At 38.4% G+C, this 17,460-nt stretch overlaps 1 protein-coding gene and 1 non-coding gene across 2 annotated transcripts; both read right to left on the bottom strand.

Annotated features, from left to right (window-relative positions):
- Positions 1 to 1,925: 1,925 nt before the first annotated feature.
- On the bottom strand, positions 1,926 to 12,813 carry cse1l (CSE1 chromosome segregation 1-like (yeast)). Its single transcript, XM_046875589.1, has 25 exons — positions 12,660 to 12,813; positions 11,540 to 11,629; positions 11,315 to 11,457; positions 11,120 to 11,221; positions 10,568 to 10,713; positions 9,378 to 9,468; positions 9,185 to 9,292; positions 8,997 to 9,089; positions 8,488 to 8,655; positions 8,225 to 8,354; positions 8,056 to 8,121; positions 7,696 to 7,898; positions 7,499 to 7,583; positions 7,355 to 7,416; positions 6,947 to 7,083; positions 6,212 to 6,315; positions 6,002 to 6,099; positions 5,349 to 5,499; positions 4,866 to 5,074; positions 4,408 to 4,505; positions 4,241 to 4,326; positions 4,045 to 4,126; positions 3,550 to 3,696; positions 3,055 to 3,286; positions 1,926 to 2,497 (listed from the first exon to the last, which is right to left on the bottom strand). The coding sequence occupies exons 2-25, from the start codon at positions 11,622 to 11,624 to the stop codon at positions 2,408 to 2,410; spliced, it is 2,916 nt and encodes a 971-aa protein (XP_046731545.1). The 5' UTR covers positions 11,625 to 11,629; positions 12,660 to 12,813; the 3' UTR covers positions 1,926 to 2,407.
- Positions 5,800 to 5,929, bottom strand: LOC124402651. Its single transcript, XR_006928764.1, has one exon. It is a non-coding gene; the product is annotated as a small Cajal body-specific RNA 11 (non-coding RNA).
- Positions 12,814 to 17,460: the final 4,647 nt, after the last annotated feature.

The raw sequence follows: 17,460 nt of genomic DNA on the forward strand, positions 1-17,460 counted from the left end.
GAGACTTGTTGGATTGTGTTCATTGTGTTTCTTGTTTTATTAATTCCACTTGTTCTTACTGCATGAGATTCCTGTCTGTGAAGCAGCGCTGTTATATAACGTTTGTCTAAAACCGGGCGTTTGCGACCCCTAGCAGGTCCGCGGTGGTAGTGCAGGGGGTCTGATAATTAATGTTGAATCACTAATATTGTCTAAAAAAAAAAAAAAAATTGAAAATAAAATATTCAATTTAAAAATATAATAATTATTACATTAAAGTTCTATTAAACTTAAAGCTGATGTTCATGTAAATGTATAATCGTCCACCTGATAGTAAAAGAAAATTGTTTGCAAAAAGACAAATGCTGTGCCTGAGGGTTTTTTTTTAGCCATTACACCATACATATAGATAACTATTCCTATTCATAATTATAGATTTTCATGCCTCACTTTTATAATGCTAATATCTTGGGCAATTGTATGCAATAATTATTGTGCAATAACATTACTGCAGTCTGACTTTTCTGACATCTGTTTTGCTTCTGACACATAATGTTACTTTAATCTCTATTTTACTGTAAGCAACTGCAACCCTACAATTTCTCTATGAGATTACAAGCGCTTTATGCTTCCCTCTGCTGACCAGCTTTATGGAGATGCTGATTTCAATTTCCAGCAGGACTTGGCACCTGCCCACACTGACAAAAGTACTAATACCTGGTTTAAGGACCATGGTATCCATGTGCTTGATTGGCCTGGCCTAAACTCCATGGAGAATCTATGGTTTTAAAGAGGAAGATATGAGACACCAACAGCTCAGCAGTGGTACAGAATGATCACCTCCATGCATTGCTGCAGTATTTCATGCAAAGGAGCCCTGACTGATTATTGAGTTCTGTACATGTTCATACTTTTCTATAGTTCAAAATTTTTGTGCTAAAAATCTTTTATTTTTTGGTCTTAATATTTTATTTTTAATTTTGGGTTTTCATTAGCTGTAAGCCATAATCATCAAAATTAAAAGCAATAAACACTTAAAATAAATCAATAAAGCAGTCTGTGTGTGATAAATCTATATAATAAACAAGTTTCACTTTTTTTTTTTTCACTTTTGATCACATTCTAATTTATTAAGATGTACACACACACACACACACACACACACACTATATATATATATATATATATATATATATATATATATATATATATATATATATATATATATATGGATTTATGGATGGAGATTTGTATTCATTGTACCTGACTACTTCAGCAGGACAGTATGTTCAGCCAGTGACAGCAAACCCTCCCAGATGCAGCCATAGTGGACTTCAGTGTGGTTATTAATGCAGGGAGAGGGGGTGCAATTTAATCCAAAATGCACAATTTAAAATAGTTATATGCCGATACTGATTCTATAAAACTCTGATACACAGTAAGCCTGTGAGTGTGACTGATATTCAAACACACTGATACATTGACAGAAAGCAGGAGCACTCAACACTAACATTTAGCACCAGTGTGTGGTTTTGGCACGACTGAGCCCTCAGCAGTCACTGCATATCACAAGCACAGACTAATCACCTTCATCCTGTAATACACAACCATCTAACAGGTTCCAAGTGTTTTCACTGCTCTAAAACAGCCACTCGCAGATGGCTGGAGATTAGTGTATTAGTTCCAGGTGGGTTTGTTAGATTAAGGAGGGACAACACTACAATGTCTAACTGTTCAACCAGGGTTCAAATCCTGTCCTGGGCACTGCAGCACAAACCGCAATTATACAGATATAATGCATAAAAATGCAAGCAGAGTTATGTATTTATTGCTCATGGTACCGTGTGCTAGAAATTACATGGCAATAATGCACACCTTCTAACCAATCAGGTTTCAGAATTCAACTGTAGTGTAGAACAGGGACAGAACCAGAAGAGTCATGACAATTATACAAGTGCATTTCTTTATTAACAATTAAAGCCTTAAAACTAAGACAGGACCAAGACAACACTGACATGCAACATTGACATTATTTAGTGCCACAACAGCCCTTATTATTTATACAGTAAAAAAAACACACTCCGGGATCTAAATGGAAAAAAATATTCCCATTGAATATTATAGATATGAAATGTCATCCCAATTTAGTTGTTTCCACTCTGAATGACTGTGAAAGATGTTTTGGAGAATCTGATTTTCTGATGTCGGTGGACTGTTGCATTCAGATGAAAATGCAAAATTGTAAATCTGTAACCAGACAAAGCAGCAGTTCTTCATCACTCGGGAAACTACGTTTTCTGCTTTGATGCTGGAGGGAGCATGATGCTGAGCAGACTGGTCATCAGATGGTAGATGGGTAGGTACGTCGGTTTGAACACACATGTGCGCACACATTCACTCCAGAGACAAAGGGAAGATTGCTTCCATCTTAGACCAGCTGGACTGCAGCTGCTTGGAGGTAACCCTGCAGAAACTGCAAAGCATCAGCGTTCAGACTTGTACTCAGCATGGAGGGAACCTGCCCGAAGAAAGACAAAAATGTGTTTATTTAAAAAGTTTAGCTGATGACTGTAAAACCACCATTTCCCCCAGATACATTTCACATTATTGAAACAAATCAATTGCAAAACTACTGTAATTCTAAACCATAAAAAAAAAAAAAAAAAAAAACACACACACAAAACACGTAACTTTTGCAAAAAATATTCTGGTGTCTGTTCAAGATTGTCCTCCCATTTCTCATTTAGTTGGCAAAATCCATACAAAGTCACATCAATATTCAAAACACACAGTTTTACATCGGTCACATGGAATTAGCTGTGATGTTTAGACACATTATTAAGACGTTAGAAAAATGGAAAAAAAAAAGGATGCAAATGGAAGAAATCTGATTCTGACGTGATCATGAGAAACGTAGGAGGCATGAATAATGGATTCTCATTATCAATATCAGTTTGAGACCATTTTAATGTGCATCAGACTGAAATGTGTAGACGGCCTGCTACACTTCTAATAATAATAATAATAATAATAATAATATTATGCTGCATGTTGTGGTGTGTATTGCACCCTCACCCTCCCAGGGCAGGCTGTAGAGAGTTTGTGTAAAGACTGGGCCAGCAGGAGTTTAGGGTTGTTCACAGCATCTCCAATAGGATCGTGCTCCTTCTTGCCAGCGAAGGCCAGCTGGGAAAATGCTGTCTGGTAACCCGGCGTGTCCTCGATGTCGATGAAGTGCTCATCGTCAGGGATGCTGTCGTCCTCCGGCAGCTCGAACAACCCGATCAGAGCCTGGAGCACAAGAGGCCTACGGCAAGACGTGAAAGCGTTCACAGAGGAAGAGCAGAACACGCTCCTGTAAAACTAAGTTCACTTCTGAAACGTCAGAAACCGATGAGTGTGAAATCTAATGTACTTCATTTTATATTACTGATATGATCTACATATTCACTTTCACACGATTTTTTCTAGAATCATGATTTGGCAGATTTTGTACAGAAGGATTAGATCTGCGTATTTGCACAATATACACATTGATATAAACTTTCAGGTAAACAGCTGTGATCTTACCAGAGTTTGGTGTAGTCCGTGTCCATCATGGCTGGGCACTCGGTGAGGATTTTAGTGATGCCTACAGCGCAGATCTTCTTCTCCACCTGCCCTGATACTTTTTGCACTTCCGGGATCACAATCTTCTCCAAAACCATACCGAACATCCTGTCAATAAAACAGACAGCAAAAATAAAAGCTATTAGGTATAGAATGAGCTTTTAAAGAGATAATGTGCCTGTCTCTAGCTTAAAGTGGCAGGGAACAAAGTTGAATATATTTATGTAAAAACATTGACAGTTTAGATAAGAAAACATTTTTGGGGGTCTGAGCAGAGTAAACTGGCACTCTTAACACATGACTACTCAATCAACAGTGTAAGAACATCAGTACTGTTCAACCTGAACCCATCAATGAACAGTCTGAACTCCACAGCTGGGCCACGAATTTAATATGTCACAGGAAAGCGACACCTAAATTATATTTAGTTTCATTTTAGCAGACGTTATTACTTACTTTGGCTGGATGCTATCAAATATCTCCTGCAGTGCGATCGCTCCATATTTTACACAGTAGAGGTTAATGAAGACAAGGAAACCTGTGGAGAAAGCAAGACAGTGGGGTCAGATTTATTCAGCTTCTTAGACTCCGTGATTCTCGTGTCATGTCAATCTCATTTGCTTGAAGAACGAAGACAATTCTCTCCACTTACTCTTGATGAACTTGGTGGTCTTGGAGCTTTGCAATCTCTGGAAGAGTAGGATGAAAATCTGCTTCCTGTACTGACTAATTGATTCTCTGGAGATACAAGAAAACAAGATTAGGACCAATGAGTTACAAATTAATTAATAAATTGTGACCAATTCTTTGATTACTCACGGGGGCATGTGCTCAACAATGCTGTTAAGCAGGTAAAAACCTTGGTGGTCATTTGCCTTGGAGGCAATGAGCTTCTGGAACACGCCAAGAAGACCAGGCTGGAGAAGCAAGGCGTGCAGAAGATTACGATATAAAGGAGAATTAATTATAATGTAGTTCATTTGTTGCCAACAATTTGTTAAAACAATTACATTTCAATTTACACAACATGGCAAAATGACAATGTTAAAATAATTTCAATCATCGTACAAGTAAACCTAAACGTGCGCACTGAGAAGTTCTGCTTTAACAAGTTCAGTTTCGAATGCATTCAAGCAGCAATTAAATTTTTATTTTTTTATTTTTAAAGATATCCAGGAATGAAAATGTAACGTTTGTTCGACTTCATTCCACACACATTTGGAAACTATATACATACATGTATAAAAAAAACGAATAGCGTGCAATCACGTGCTCACAATCTTATCTGCGGCTGAGCTGGCGATGGAGCCTCCTCCTTTCTCCAGGTAAGCTTGCAGGAGGCGTACCAGAGGTGGGATGTTACCTGTGCGCTCCCACAGAACAGGCTGCAGCAGGTGAGGAAACAGAGCCATATAGGAGGAAGGGATGTCACTAGTGTGGATCTCTAGCAGTAAGGACATCACCTGGAACACGTATGGGACAAACTCTAGAGGGGGCAAAAGAGAGACAGATGAAGAAAGTTCTCAAAAATAACTAAAAGGTAGCGGTAGCTTTAAATTTACCAACCACTCAAGGCTCTGCTCCAGATAAAAAATTAATAATATATATTTTTTTATAGCTTTATTAAACAGAGTTTCAGCCACCACTTTTGATCAAAATCCCATTAGTACACTGAATGTTAGGGTCACTTGGTGATGGTGAGAAAATAAAGATTAATATCAAGGTATAAATGCTGGTTGATGAAAGTGAAGTCTACTCACCCTGCACATCGTTCTGAAGGATCTCTGTGAACACCGGGAAGAGAGCCTCCTCAAAGCTGTTCACAGTCGCAGGGTTTGCCTTACAGGTGATCCGAATGGACAAGCACAGTGACTCAAACAGATAGTGATTGAAATGGGGTTTGCTGGGATTCTGCAAAAAGAATAAACATCAAGCTCACTCTTCAAATGTCTGCTAAAATAAAAACAATATTATACACTCGACTAACACGTTCATTAAATTACAAGTGATACTGAAGACTGAAATCTTTTACTAATCATAGTCACTTAACTTTTAATCAGATATTTGTGTCCCTCAGAGTATTTGAAAACACCAAACTAAAGACATTATTACTGCTTTATTTCACATTAAGAAAACCACATACAGAAAACCACAACACTGGAAATAGAGACACCATTTCCCTTTCTAGCAAATACTGAAACATTCCAAATTAATGTGCCATCCTGCCTTTAGGACCAATTCCTTCTCGCGGAAATGTCCCCTTAACTGGATGGCTGTTAGTCTGTGTCCTGTCTGTGTGCTCACTGCCATGACTGGAGACAGGGGCTATCAGACTGGACACTGCACAACCTTTTAATTACTTGTTGTAGAGAAGTTTCTGTATTCTATAAACGCAGGTGTGCGATTTTCCTACCTTGCTGACCAGAAGGAGTTTCTGAGTGAGTTGGCCAATCAGTGTAGGGATATAGGGCACTATAGCTTCCTGGAGAAGCGAGAAACTTCGCATGATGGCTGTAAAACACATCAAATCAATTTGCATTCTAAAAAAATAAGATTAAAACATTTCTGGTAGAGTTCACATCAAATATAGAAAACAGTTTTGTGGTATTTGAATAGGAGGTACCTTTCATGATGTATTCATTCTCTGATGAGCCAAGGATTGCTAAAGCATTAAACAAGTTGGTGAGGAGCTGTTCTGAGAAATTTGCGATCTCAGCAACTGAGAAGCTGAAGTGTTGAAGTGAAGAAAAACACAGACATGACCAGTGAATGAGTTTATCCGATCTCTTACATCAAACACATCTGTGGCATGGAACAATTTTTATATATTTCTACAAAAAAAAGTATGTAATAGCCACTGACACAAAAGATTAACACAAATTTATAATTTACTCTATATAGCATCAGTTCTGTAACCTATAAGTATAACAAGGCATCCACAACAAATTGAAACTGGTGATCTACATTGTAAGAATCTACAGACTGCCTCAGTGAAAATCCAACCCACTCCATATCAAAATGAGCTCATCCACAAAACAGCTTTAATTTCATTTCAAGAACTCTCTCTAAGCAAAAGGAGTCCATGATTATCTTTTAAAACAATACAGGTGACCACCACCTGCTGACCTCTGGCTTGATAGTTTTATCACCCAGCCATGTGTTCCTTTACTTATTTCCTACACTTAACTTACACTTAATTTAAAGGCTATATCCTATTTACACTTCAAAGGGAAGAACTGTATAAAACGTCTGGGCAGAATTTGTTCCGTGTTTTTTTTATTTTGATGAAACTTCATTATGATCATCATTGTCCTTAATTTTTTCTTACAACATGAAGCAGGAATGTTGCTGCACTCACAGTGTGGAGTTGTTGGCTCCCCTCATGGTGAAGAGGCGCTCTAAAGCATGAGCTGCATAGGTGTGCTGCACCGTGCTCTCGGCCCGCAGGTGAGTAACCAGCAGGGGGATGGTCTCCAACAGCTGCTCCTTGGGAAGCTGAGGAGTCCAAATCAAATGAAGATTCGTCCTTTTACATAAGACTGCTCTAACAACTTTCACTGCTAAATAGGAGTGCTGACATTCTTTAACGTACAGTCCATCTTACGTTTCGTGTCTTCTATTTTTAAAAGATTTATGCAAACTTCTTTTTCTCTGTCATTCATCAAACACACTCAATAACATGACATTTTACTTGACGATAGGAGATTTGCACAATTTTCCATTCCAAATGACAATAACAAGCCATAATAAACGTCAAAGTGTTTACCTGACTTCTAAAGGTCATGACGTATTTGATGGCGTCTGATTTTAAGACAGGAAACTCGTTCACTGCAAATTGAACAAGACAACCATGTGTTAAATCTTCAGCAGTGCATATATTAATCAGGATCAATACGTAAATCCATTTTACCATTGGGAGACCTCAGGTCAGGTAGGATGTGGTTCACAAAGAACTCTGTCAAGTTCACCAACTCGTTGGCTTGCGTGATCCCATGCTGCTCAGAAACAAAACTTAATCAGCCAAACTGGGGATGTTTTTTTGTTCCCCCCCTTCCTTTTTTCTGCCTTTTCTGAAGAATGCAGTGACTACTGCTCAATACCTCATACCTTCTGTGTCTGGGCTTTGGAGGCTAGCGATGTCACCAAGTAAATAGCGGCGTCTTTGTGCTTCCAGTTCACTGCTGGGTTCTTAGCATATTCACTCAGCATGGAGTTTACATAACCGGAGAAAATGGCCGTCACGGGGCCCTCAAAGAATTTACAGAGTCCTCGCACCAGGTCACAGGCAGCTCGCCGCCGTGTGTCAATGTCTGAAGAAAGAAAAAGTTGCAGCCTTATTTCTAATTATTCTTTTTTTTTCCATGTTCAAAAGCAAAACATACACTAACTGAAATTAATAAGTAAAAAAAATATTTATGTAAAAAATTTCTAACCATATAAACAATTAGGGACTAGTAAAATTCATACCCGAGCCTTCAAGGTCTCTTATAATATACTCTTCTGAATTGTCTTCAAATGCTTCTTCATCTGCACCTGATCACAAATCATTAAAAGCAGTGATTACAAATACACCAACATTTCCATAGGTTTCATAAAAGAAAATAATAATAAATAAATATATAAACCCAGAACATACTTCTGAATTCCATGTTGGGGACGATGACCTTTTCACAGATGCTGGTGAGTGTGGTCTGATCTTCAAACAGATGCTTGTAGTGTGGCCTCTCGCACACCGATGCCAGGAACTGGATGGCATTGCTCACTAGCTGTGAGAGACAACAACAAACCCTATGATAATGTTTGACATCCAGGGCTGCCGGAAAATAAATCACTTAAACTCCCCAGCGCAGTCTAGAAAAAAATAAAAGCAATCTAGAGCAATATTTAGCTAAAACTCACCAAATCATATTTGACCTCTTGTCCTGTGGTAACCAGCAAGTTCCAGATTGCTGTGACGAAGCGAGGCAGGTACGGCTGAAACTCTTCATCATACTTCTGAGCATAAAGAGCTGCATTATCGCAGATCTGGGATTTCAGCAGCTCCAAGAGTCCAGCTTCTTCCTCATCCTGAAATATGATCAAACTACAGTAAACTCATTGGCACAGAAAACTTCGACAGATCAGCACCACAAGTCAGTGTTATTTTAACTTGGTTACAGTTACCTTATAGGGTTACCTTACAGGTGTGAGCAACAAAATAATGAAAAAAATCACACACTTTCAGCATTTTTTAACATTATGACCACTGGCTGTATGGATGAGAACTTGTTTTTAATGTGATGCTAATTTTGCAGTGTTGTTGCTTCACAAACCCACTGTACTATAAATGAACCTTACAAAAATACTATTAATCAGTAAAAAGGAAATCAATGTCACTATTCTGAACTAGATTAGAAATATGGACTCACATCAGTCTGTAAGAGCTTATTGTCCAAGGTTAACAAATTATGAAAATTTGTCATCCAGGTCTCCATGTTGTCTTCAAAAAACTCTGGAAGATCCTGGACAAAACATACAGCAAGACAACATGTAAACAAAGCTATTAGAAATTCAATGTAAGAAAAAATTATTTTATCATAATGAGAAGATGCCATACCTGGAAGTTAAGACTGTAGAAAAGCTTTGATATCAGTGTCAGAGAGGAGAAGAGGACCTTCAGGGCGTTGACGTCTGTAGCATGAGTTTGACACAGTTCAATCGTAGCCTGTGCGTGGACGAAAAATTAGCGTTTTTTTTCTATAACAGAACAGCTCAAGCTGAGAAAAAATAAACAAACACTGAGTATCTACCTTAAAGAGCTCGGTAAGAGGCTGGGCAAAAGTGTCCAACACCAATTTGATCTCTTGCCACAGTTCATTAGACTTGAACTCATGCCGATACCTGACCAAGAAAGACATTTAACAGAGGTCATTATCTGCCATTAGCAGAGTTTCTAAAATGAAGCAACAATAATAGAGCCCTTAAAGAAAGGGTTTAAAATGAACAGTTCACTGAATAGCCCAAATGAAGAAAAGAGTGCAGGCAGGGTGGAGTGGATGGAGAAGAGTGATAGCAGGAGTGATTTGTGATAGAAGAGTATCTGTAAGAGTGAAAGGGAAAGTTTATAGGACTGTGGTGAGACCTGTGATGATGTATGGTTTAGAGACAGAGGCATTGAGTAAAAGACAGGAGGTGGAGCAGGAGATATCAGAGCTGAAGATGTTGAGGTTTTTGTTGGGAGTGACGACGATGGACAGGATTAGAAATGAGTTTATTAGAGGGACAGCGCATGTAGGACGTTTTGGAGACAAGGTGAGGGAGGCGAGATTGAGATGGTTTAAACATGTGCAGAGGAAGGACATGGGGTACATCAGTAGGAGAATGCTGAGGATGGAGCCACCAGGTAGGAGGAAAAGAGGAAGACCAAGGAGGAGGTTTATGGATGTGGTGAGGGAAGACATGCAGGTAATTGGGTTGGGTTGAAAGAGGCAGATATAGAGGACAGGGGAGGGTATGGAGACGGATGATCCGCTGTGGCGACCCCTAATGGAAGCAGCCGAAAAAAGTAGACTCAATAGCACAACTCCTTGACAGTCACAACTGGCCTGCTCACTAGGGGGAAATTTACAATATAAAAAAAAAAAAAATTAATAATTTTTTTTTATAACCGTTTTATCTCTGTAAAGCTGCTGAGACAACGTCCATGAGTGGACCCAGATAGACTGGTTCCCCTCAAGAATTCTTCCTCAAACTATCAGAAGTTTTTGCTTTGCCAATGTCACCACTGGCTTGGCCATTATAGGAATAAACTGATAATTTATAGGCAAATACATGAAATGCTTCATTTTATAAGCTACATCTGTGTCCCAAAGCAGCTTTACAATGTCCATTTAAAAAAAAAAAAAAAAAAGAAAAAGAAAAAAGCGCTAAATAAATACAACTGAATTTGAATAAACATTACACATATAAAGTAAAAGAAACCATGAACTTCCTGACACACCGTTTAAAAAGCGAGTGAGCGGTGCGGAGCACGCCATTGATAATGTGGAAATCTCCGCTCTGGAAGCGTGTTACCATCTCGGTCAGGAGATCAGGCCACTTCTGAGGGAAATCTTCACGCCCAATGATGCTTATAGCGTCGCTCAGCTGAGGAAAAGCAAAAGCAACAGAGTCGAATGTTTTTAAACATCAGCCAGATATATAATTTTCCCCCCTTTTCACATAAATGCAATTCATATGCAAAGGCATGTCTCCTGTCTTAGTTTATAACAGCATTATAGGGGTTGTTTTATATAATAAATAAGTGAAGTTGATACACAGGAATTACAAATAGTGAAAATCTAGACCTGAACCAGAAAGCAAATGTGAATGCAAATTCATAATACATATTTAACTCATCAGGTTGGAGGCATATTCTCAGTTGGTATTTCTCTCTCATAATTTTTATTTTTGGATCAATCATCTTAACAACTGAGATTAGGTTATTGATTCAAGTACTGAATTAAAGTGACATGGCTCATTGTCTGGATCTGATGTGTAGAACAGCTTGTACCTGTTTCTGGATTTGCTCTGGACTGGTCAGCATCAAATTTACAATGTTGGCCTTAATAGCTGTCCGGTCAGGATCTGAAATTTTGTTTGGTTCATCTTCAACCTTGAAAGAAAAAGAAAACCAGGCCAAACATAATTTAATGCTTTAAATGAAACCCTCACAGCCTGCAGTTATCTTGAATTCTCTCAGACTCACTATACGCCAGTTTCTCTTGATGTAGTTCTTAAAGGTGACTGCTGCACAAACTCTGATCACGTCGTCCTGGGACTTCTCTAGCGTCGTCAGTAACAGGATGGGGTAGTTCTGATTCCCCTCCACCGACTCTAAAAACTTCTCCGCTGTAGGAAAAATAATTTTCCATAAAGCAAGGGCAGTTATAAACAACAGCAATACGCTTTTTATCACAGCAGGAAATACTACCTGGACGCCTGACAAGCGGATCAGGGTTTAATGTTTTCCGCAAGTACTCGGTCAAGGTTTGCAGGTTGGAATCGTTTAGCTCCATGATAGCTGGAAAAGTTAGAAAGAAAAAATGTGATGAATCATTTTTATCATTGAATTCATACAGAAGGAGATGTCGATATGGAAATAGTGTTGACATAAGATGCGCTTCATATCTATAACCTCTACAGAAATCTAATTCTCACATCGTTCCCTTTCTCCTCCACGTCTCCAGCTATGACTGATCAGAGTCTAACTCGTGCTCAGCACCCTGAAGGTCCTCATCTCATCATACATCAAAGCTCTTCTACAGTCTTAACTTTCATGCATGGCATCTTCTAATTGTTCTAGGAGTCTTGCTCATGGCATCCAGGAGCCTTGTCTTGTTGTCCACTGTGTTCAGCATGGAAATATTTTAGACACATTTCCACATTAATCCAGATAATAAACTCTAAGACTGACACGTGTCCATGGTTCTCATCAAGATCAAAACTATACAAAAACTGTTTTCCCATGTTTAATATGATTGAATGCAGCAGTGCCTGAACAAGGCCTTCACCTCCTGGGTGGTTGGAGGAGTGTCTCTGCCTCACCACGATGCCTCGTTCTCTTCTAACATAGCAGCACAACCAGACTAACAAGTATCACTGAAAGCTCTGGAAGCTAATTGCTTATATACATGTGACTCCAAACAATGTTACTTTAATCTCTTCTGCTAAATCATTCTCAAAGCAGCCATGATAATGGCTAAGCTAACCGAACTAACATTCCCACGTAGCTTGCATAACGAGAAAGCCTTACAAACCACGCTTACACTGTACATAGAGATATAATTAGACTTTCCCTTGGATTTAGTTTAATAATAAAACAATAAGGATATAAAAATAAACGAAAACCGAAGCAATGCTAGTTAGCACAGTAAGTGAGCTAGCCGAGAAGCTACCGTTAGCTTTCAAACCCTCCGCTAACGTGTAGCATGGTTTCTCACTTTCTGCAATGAGTAGCAAATGTTAAATAAACCGAGTCCCGGGACTATTTACGGAAATTTTAATTAAAAAAAGGAGCCATAGAGTGAAATGAAAGCCGGGTGTTTGCGTACCGTTGCGCTGGAGGAGTAAGTGCTGTGATTAGCGGCGGCCGGAGCGCTGCACAAACTTCACCCGCTTTCAAATGTCTCACCCAAGTGCGCGGTCACGACTTCGCGCGTGCGCAATGCGACTCAGTGCAGCCCCGTCTTCCAATACTGAGACTCCAATCCTGAGACTCCAATACTGAGACTCCAATAATGAGACTCCAAAACTGATACTCCAATCCTGAGACTCCAATACTGAGACTCCTATACTGAGATTTCAATATTGAGACTCCAATATTGAGACTCCAATACTGAGACTCCAATACTGAGACTCCAATAATGAGACTCCAATACTGAGACTCCAATACTGAGACTCCAATACTGAGACTTCAATATTGAGACTCCAATACTGAGACTCCAATAATGAGACTCCAATACTGAGACTCCAATAATGAGACTCCAATACTGAGATTCCAATACTGAGACTCCAATAATGAGATTCCAATATTGAGATTCCAATACTGAGACTCCAATACTGAGACTTCAATATTGAGACTCCAATACTGAGACTCCAATACTGAGACTTCAATATTGAGACTCCAATACTGAGACTCCAATACTGAGTCTCCAATCCCAATTCAGGGCCACCCAGGGCACTAAATATGAATTTATATTCAATACTCAGATGAAAAGCACGTTTGAACTATTAGTTTTGCATCATGTTATCAAGTTGAGATTGAAATCAGTCAAACGTCTGGACACAACCTTCTCCTTCAGTGTTTCTTCTTTATGTTTTGTTATTTTTTAACATTGGCCTGTTTCATATCTATAAGTACTGCATTATTAAAATTCATCACATCATCCCCATATGTCACACACTATTGCTGCTGTATATTGTACACAAGTTCTAAAGTAAACTGTCTTACGTGATGCACAATACTGATAATTGCACTACCATGAACTTGCACATTATGTACATTACTAAACTGTCATATACTCTGTGTATTGTCGTATTTAATACACGTATTGTCCGTATTGTCTCGTATAGACTGTTTTGTCTTGTATTGTCTGTTTGTCTTATTAATTCCAAACTAAATGTATAGTGTTGTTATTTATGTCTGTACTTCTGAGAGTCACCAACAGCTGGAACCAAATTCCTTGTGTGTGTGTGTGTGTGTGTGTGTGTGTGTGTGTGTGTGTGTGTGTCAACACACTTGGCCAATAATCCTATCCTAACAATCTAATTCTGATTTTACATTTATACTGAAGACATCCAACTATGAAAGAAAAGGTATGGAATTAGGTACCAAATGAAATCATGTTAAAAACCCGCAATATGTTTTATATTTTAGATTGTCCGTTTAGCTGTGATGACAGCGTGATATTTTTTTCATCAGATTAGTCACCTGGAATGCTTTTTGTTTCACAGTTCTCAAGAAAATCCCAAAAACTTTAAATGTATCCCCCGAGTGCAGTCTTCAAAATGCTATGATGAAACAGGCTTTTATGAGGACTGTCCCAGAAAATGAAGACCAAGAGCTACCTCTGCTGCAGAGGATAAGTTTATTAGAATTATCAGTTTCAGAAACCGCCAATTTACATAAATGCTTCTCGGATTATAAGTGGCAGACATTTCAACATCCATTGTCCAGAGGAGACCGCGTGAGTCAGTCCTTCATGGTCGAATTGCGGCAAAGAAACCATTACTTCGGAAAAACAACAAGCAAAAGAGACATCTTATGAGAAAATCACAGAATAAAAAGGTTTATTTAAACTTTTGGCTTGTAGTGAACATATTGATATAGCAATTTGAACCAGCCTTATTTAAATATCAGTTTCTAAATTCTTCCTAATTCGATGGCGATTTAACCACAAGATGGCGCCATCATAAAAGTCTTTCAAAAAGCCAACGAATTCATGGATCAATAACTACACCCTGTGTTGCATTTTGTGTATATTGTAAAGTTAATGTGTTATATTTAAAGAAAAAGGGAACTGTGCGTGAATTTAAAGCAAGCCCTACATTTAGGTATAAGTGGGTTCTTCTCAGATATGTGATATGGCCAAAAGTGTGCAGACACCTGATCGTCACACTCATACATGGTTCTTCCCTGAAATACCATCGACTGTAGTTAAAAACATATTATCTGAAATGCAGAAACATCACAATTTCAATTTGCACAGAGCGAGTGCTTTTACAAGGTTGATGATGACGATGCACAGAGCGGTGACACTCCACTGATCACCTTCAGAGTGAACCTGAACACTGACTGCACCCCAGACCTCCTCATATGCTCTCACTAATGCTGGTGGCTATTTTCCAAAATCTAACGGAAAGCTTTTACAGAAGAACGAAGGTTGTTATTATAACAGAATAAAAGGACCAACTACATGTTATGACTTAGGGATTTGGAATGGGTGTGCATGGCTGTGATGGCCAGATGTCGAAATTGTGTTGGTCTTGTAGTGTATAAACAAAATGAGCTCAATAGCTACCTTTCTAATAAATTCTGTGAAAATGCATTCACATGTGCTACCAAGTTTAATCAACAGCTACAAACAGTTTAGGTAGTGATTATGGGTCACTGTTGGCTTTGGGCACTTTGGAGCCTTATTAAAGGGACCACCACAGGTCTGATTTGAGTGGTGGATTATCCTTATCAATCTTGTGTTGTGCTAGTGTATCATACAGTCTGGGTCTAATTACATGATTTGTAATTATTCACAGTGTTTTGTACCAGTTTAAACCATCAGAAATGGACAGAGCTGCTCAGAGTAACAGATTTAATACAGTTATAAATAGTAAATTATACAAACTCACCTATGGGGTAGATTTTTTGTATAGTGTAGGAATGCTAATCATTTCTTTTTTCTATGTGAATATGAATAAGGAGATCCTTCTATCATACTTGGTACTGTAGTTGTGAATGATTACCGAGTAATACTGAGTAATAATACTGAATACTGATTAATTATACTGAATACTGAGTAATAATTGCAATGTCCAGTGTCATGCTGAAAAGGAAGGATTCTGGTTTAAGTCTTGTTCTAATCTATCAAGGTTTCCTCCTCATGTCAGATCAGGGAGTTTTTTCTTTGCTGCTGTCTCATTCAAGATCTCAAACTAAATCAATAGCCAGATTTCAGGTAAAGTACATAGTACAGAATCAGCTCATATTAAGCTTATAAACAGTTTATTGTTGGCTGTAGTCTCAGGGATAAGTGTGGTTTCAGTAGTGTTGGATCTTAGAGCAGCTTTTGATACATTAAATCATTCCATTTTTTAAAACGGTTTATGCGTTGTGTCAGAATCCAACATACCTGTCCTCTTCTGCCTCTCTCAGTTGCGGGGTACCACAGGGCTGCATTTTGGGCCCTAAACTATTTCTTAATCTATGTTTTTCCTGGGAGCTTTTTAAAAAAATAATTTCATTTTTTATATTTCACTTCATTTCATCATAACTTCGTCTAGCTGAAAAAATCAAAGATGGACGTCTTAGTCTTTGGCCCCTGGATGTTTCTGAAATGGTAAATGGTAATCTGGGCTCCGTTCTCCCATTTATATGTTAATGATTTGGGTGTTATCTTTGACTCAGCTTTAATTTTTGAAAGATGAATTAACAGTATAGTAAAAAGCAGCTTACGTTAATTAAGGAGTATTGCAAAATTAAAGACATTTTTAAACTTTTAATCATTTGAAATCTGGAATAAATGCTTTTACTTCTTCAAGGCTCGATTATTGTAATGCGCTGAATCTGGGGGCCTCTACGTCTGCTGTAGCTTAGGTTCAGTTTGTTCAAAATGCTTCTACTAGTTTCTTTAGTCGAACTGGAAAGTGTAAGTCTATGACTCCATTGATTGTTCTCTACATCAACTCCAAGTCTCATAGAGAGTCCTTTATTTCTATATAAGAGCCTAGAAGATCTTATATACAGATCTTATTTCCATTCACCATTTGCCCAGAGCGAGGAGGTCCTCAAACAGCTTAAAGGTTATCTGTCCTCTAGGACAGAATTAAAGTATAGGGTGATGGAGCATTTTCAGTCGCTGGACCAAGGATTAGCTTCTGGCTCAGTACAAGAGTCTGTATTTTATGTTTCTTTGTCTGTATCCTTCTTTAATGCTCCATTTTAGTCAACAGTCATTGACTTTAAATGTGCTTCAGAAACAAATTGACTTTATAAAAGCTCTATATAAAATTCAAACTTTGAAATGAATTGAGTATAGTGGTGGAGATGGTATAATGATGTTTTCTTGACACAAGAAAGACAATATATACAAAAATGTTGGGACAGCTGAATTTTCCAGCCATATGTGGTGCTTAAAGTTGGAGGCACACAGTTGTATAAAATGTCTTCGGATGTGGGAGTATTAAATCTCTCCTTTACTTGAACTAGGAGACACAAACCTGTTCCAGCATGACCCAATGCACAAATTCAGCTCCATGGAGAGTTATATGGGTTGGAATGAAAGATCATGAGTGCAATAGAGCACAAACCCTACTGAACACCTTTTGAATGAATGTGAAAGCTGACTGCACCCCAGATCTCCTCACCTACATCAGTATCTTTACTAATGCTCTTGTGGGTGATTGAGAACAGATCTCCACAAGCACACTCCCCAAAATCTAGTGGAACATCTTCCTAGAAGAGTGGAAGATATTATAAATAGGAAATGGGTTGGGAAGGATCACACATCTGTGCTTGGTTTTACTTACGTGTTCTCTGTCACGGTTCAAGAAGTACATCGATCAATCGAATAAAACATGACGGTATAGATATGTAAATATACGTAAACATACGGTACAACACAGACGGTATAGATATGC

Source organism: Silurus meridionalis, chromosome 19, assembly GCF_014805685.1.
Source record: "Silurus meridionalis isolate SWU-2019-XX chromosome 19, ASM1480568v1, whole genome shotgun sequence".
NCBI classification, from domain to species: domain Eukaryota; kingdom Metazoa; phylum Chordata; class Actinopteri; order Siluriformes; family Siluridae; genus Silurus; species Silurus meridionalis.

Excerpts from the sequence above, each read along its gene's own strand:
- cse1l (XM_046875589.1), bottom strand. The coding sequence starts at position 11,624 with ATGGAGCTAAACGATTCCAACCTGCAAACCTTGACCGAGTACTTGCGG. Across the intron at positions 5,500-6,001 it reads AACTCCTTCTGGTCAGCAAG|AATCCCAGCAAACCCCATTT; the intron begins GTAGGAAAATCG and ends TTCTTTTTGCAG. Across the intron at positions 2,498-3,054 it reads CTACAGCCTGCCCTGGGAGG|GTTCCCTCCATGCTGAGTAC; the intron begins GTGAGGGTGCAA and ends TTCTTCGGGCAG.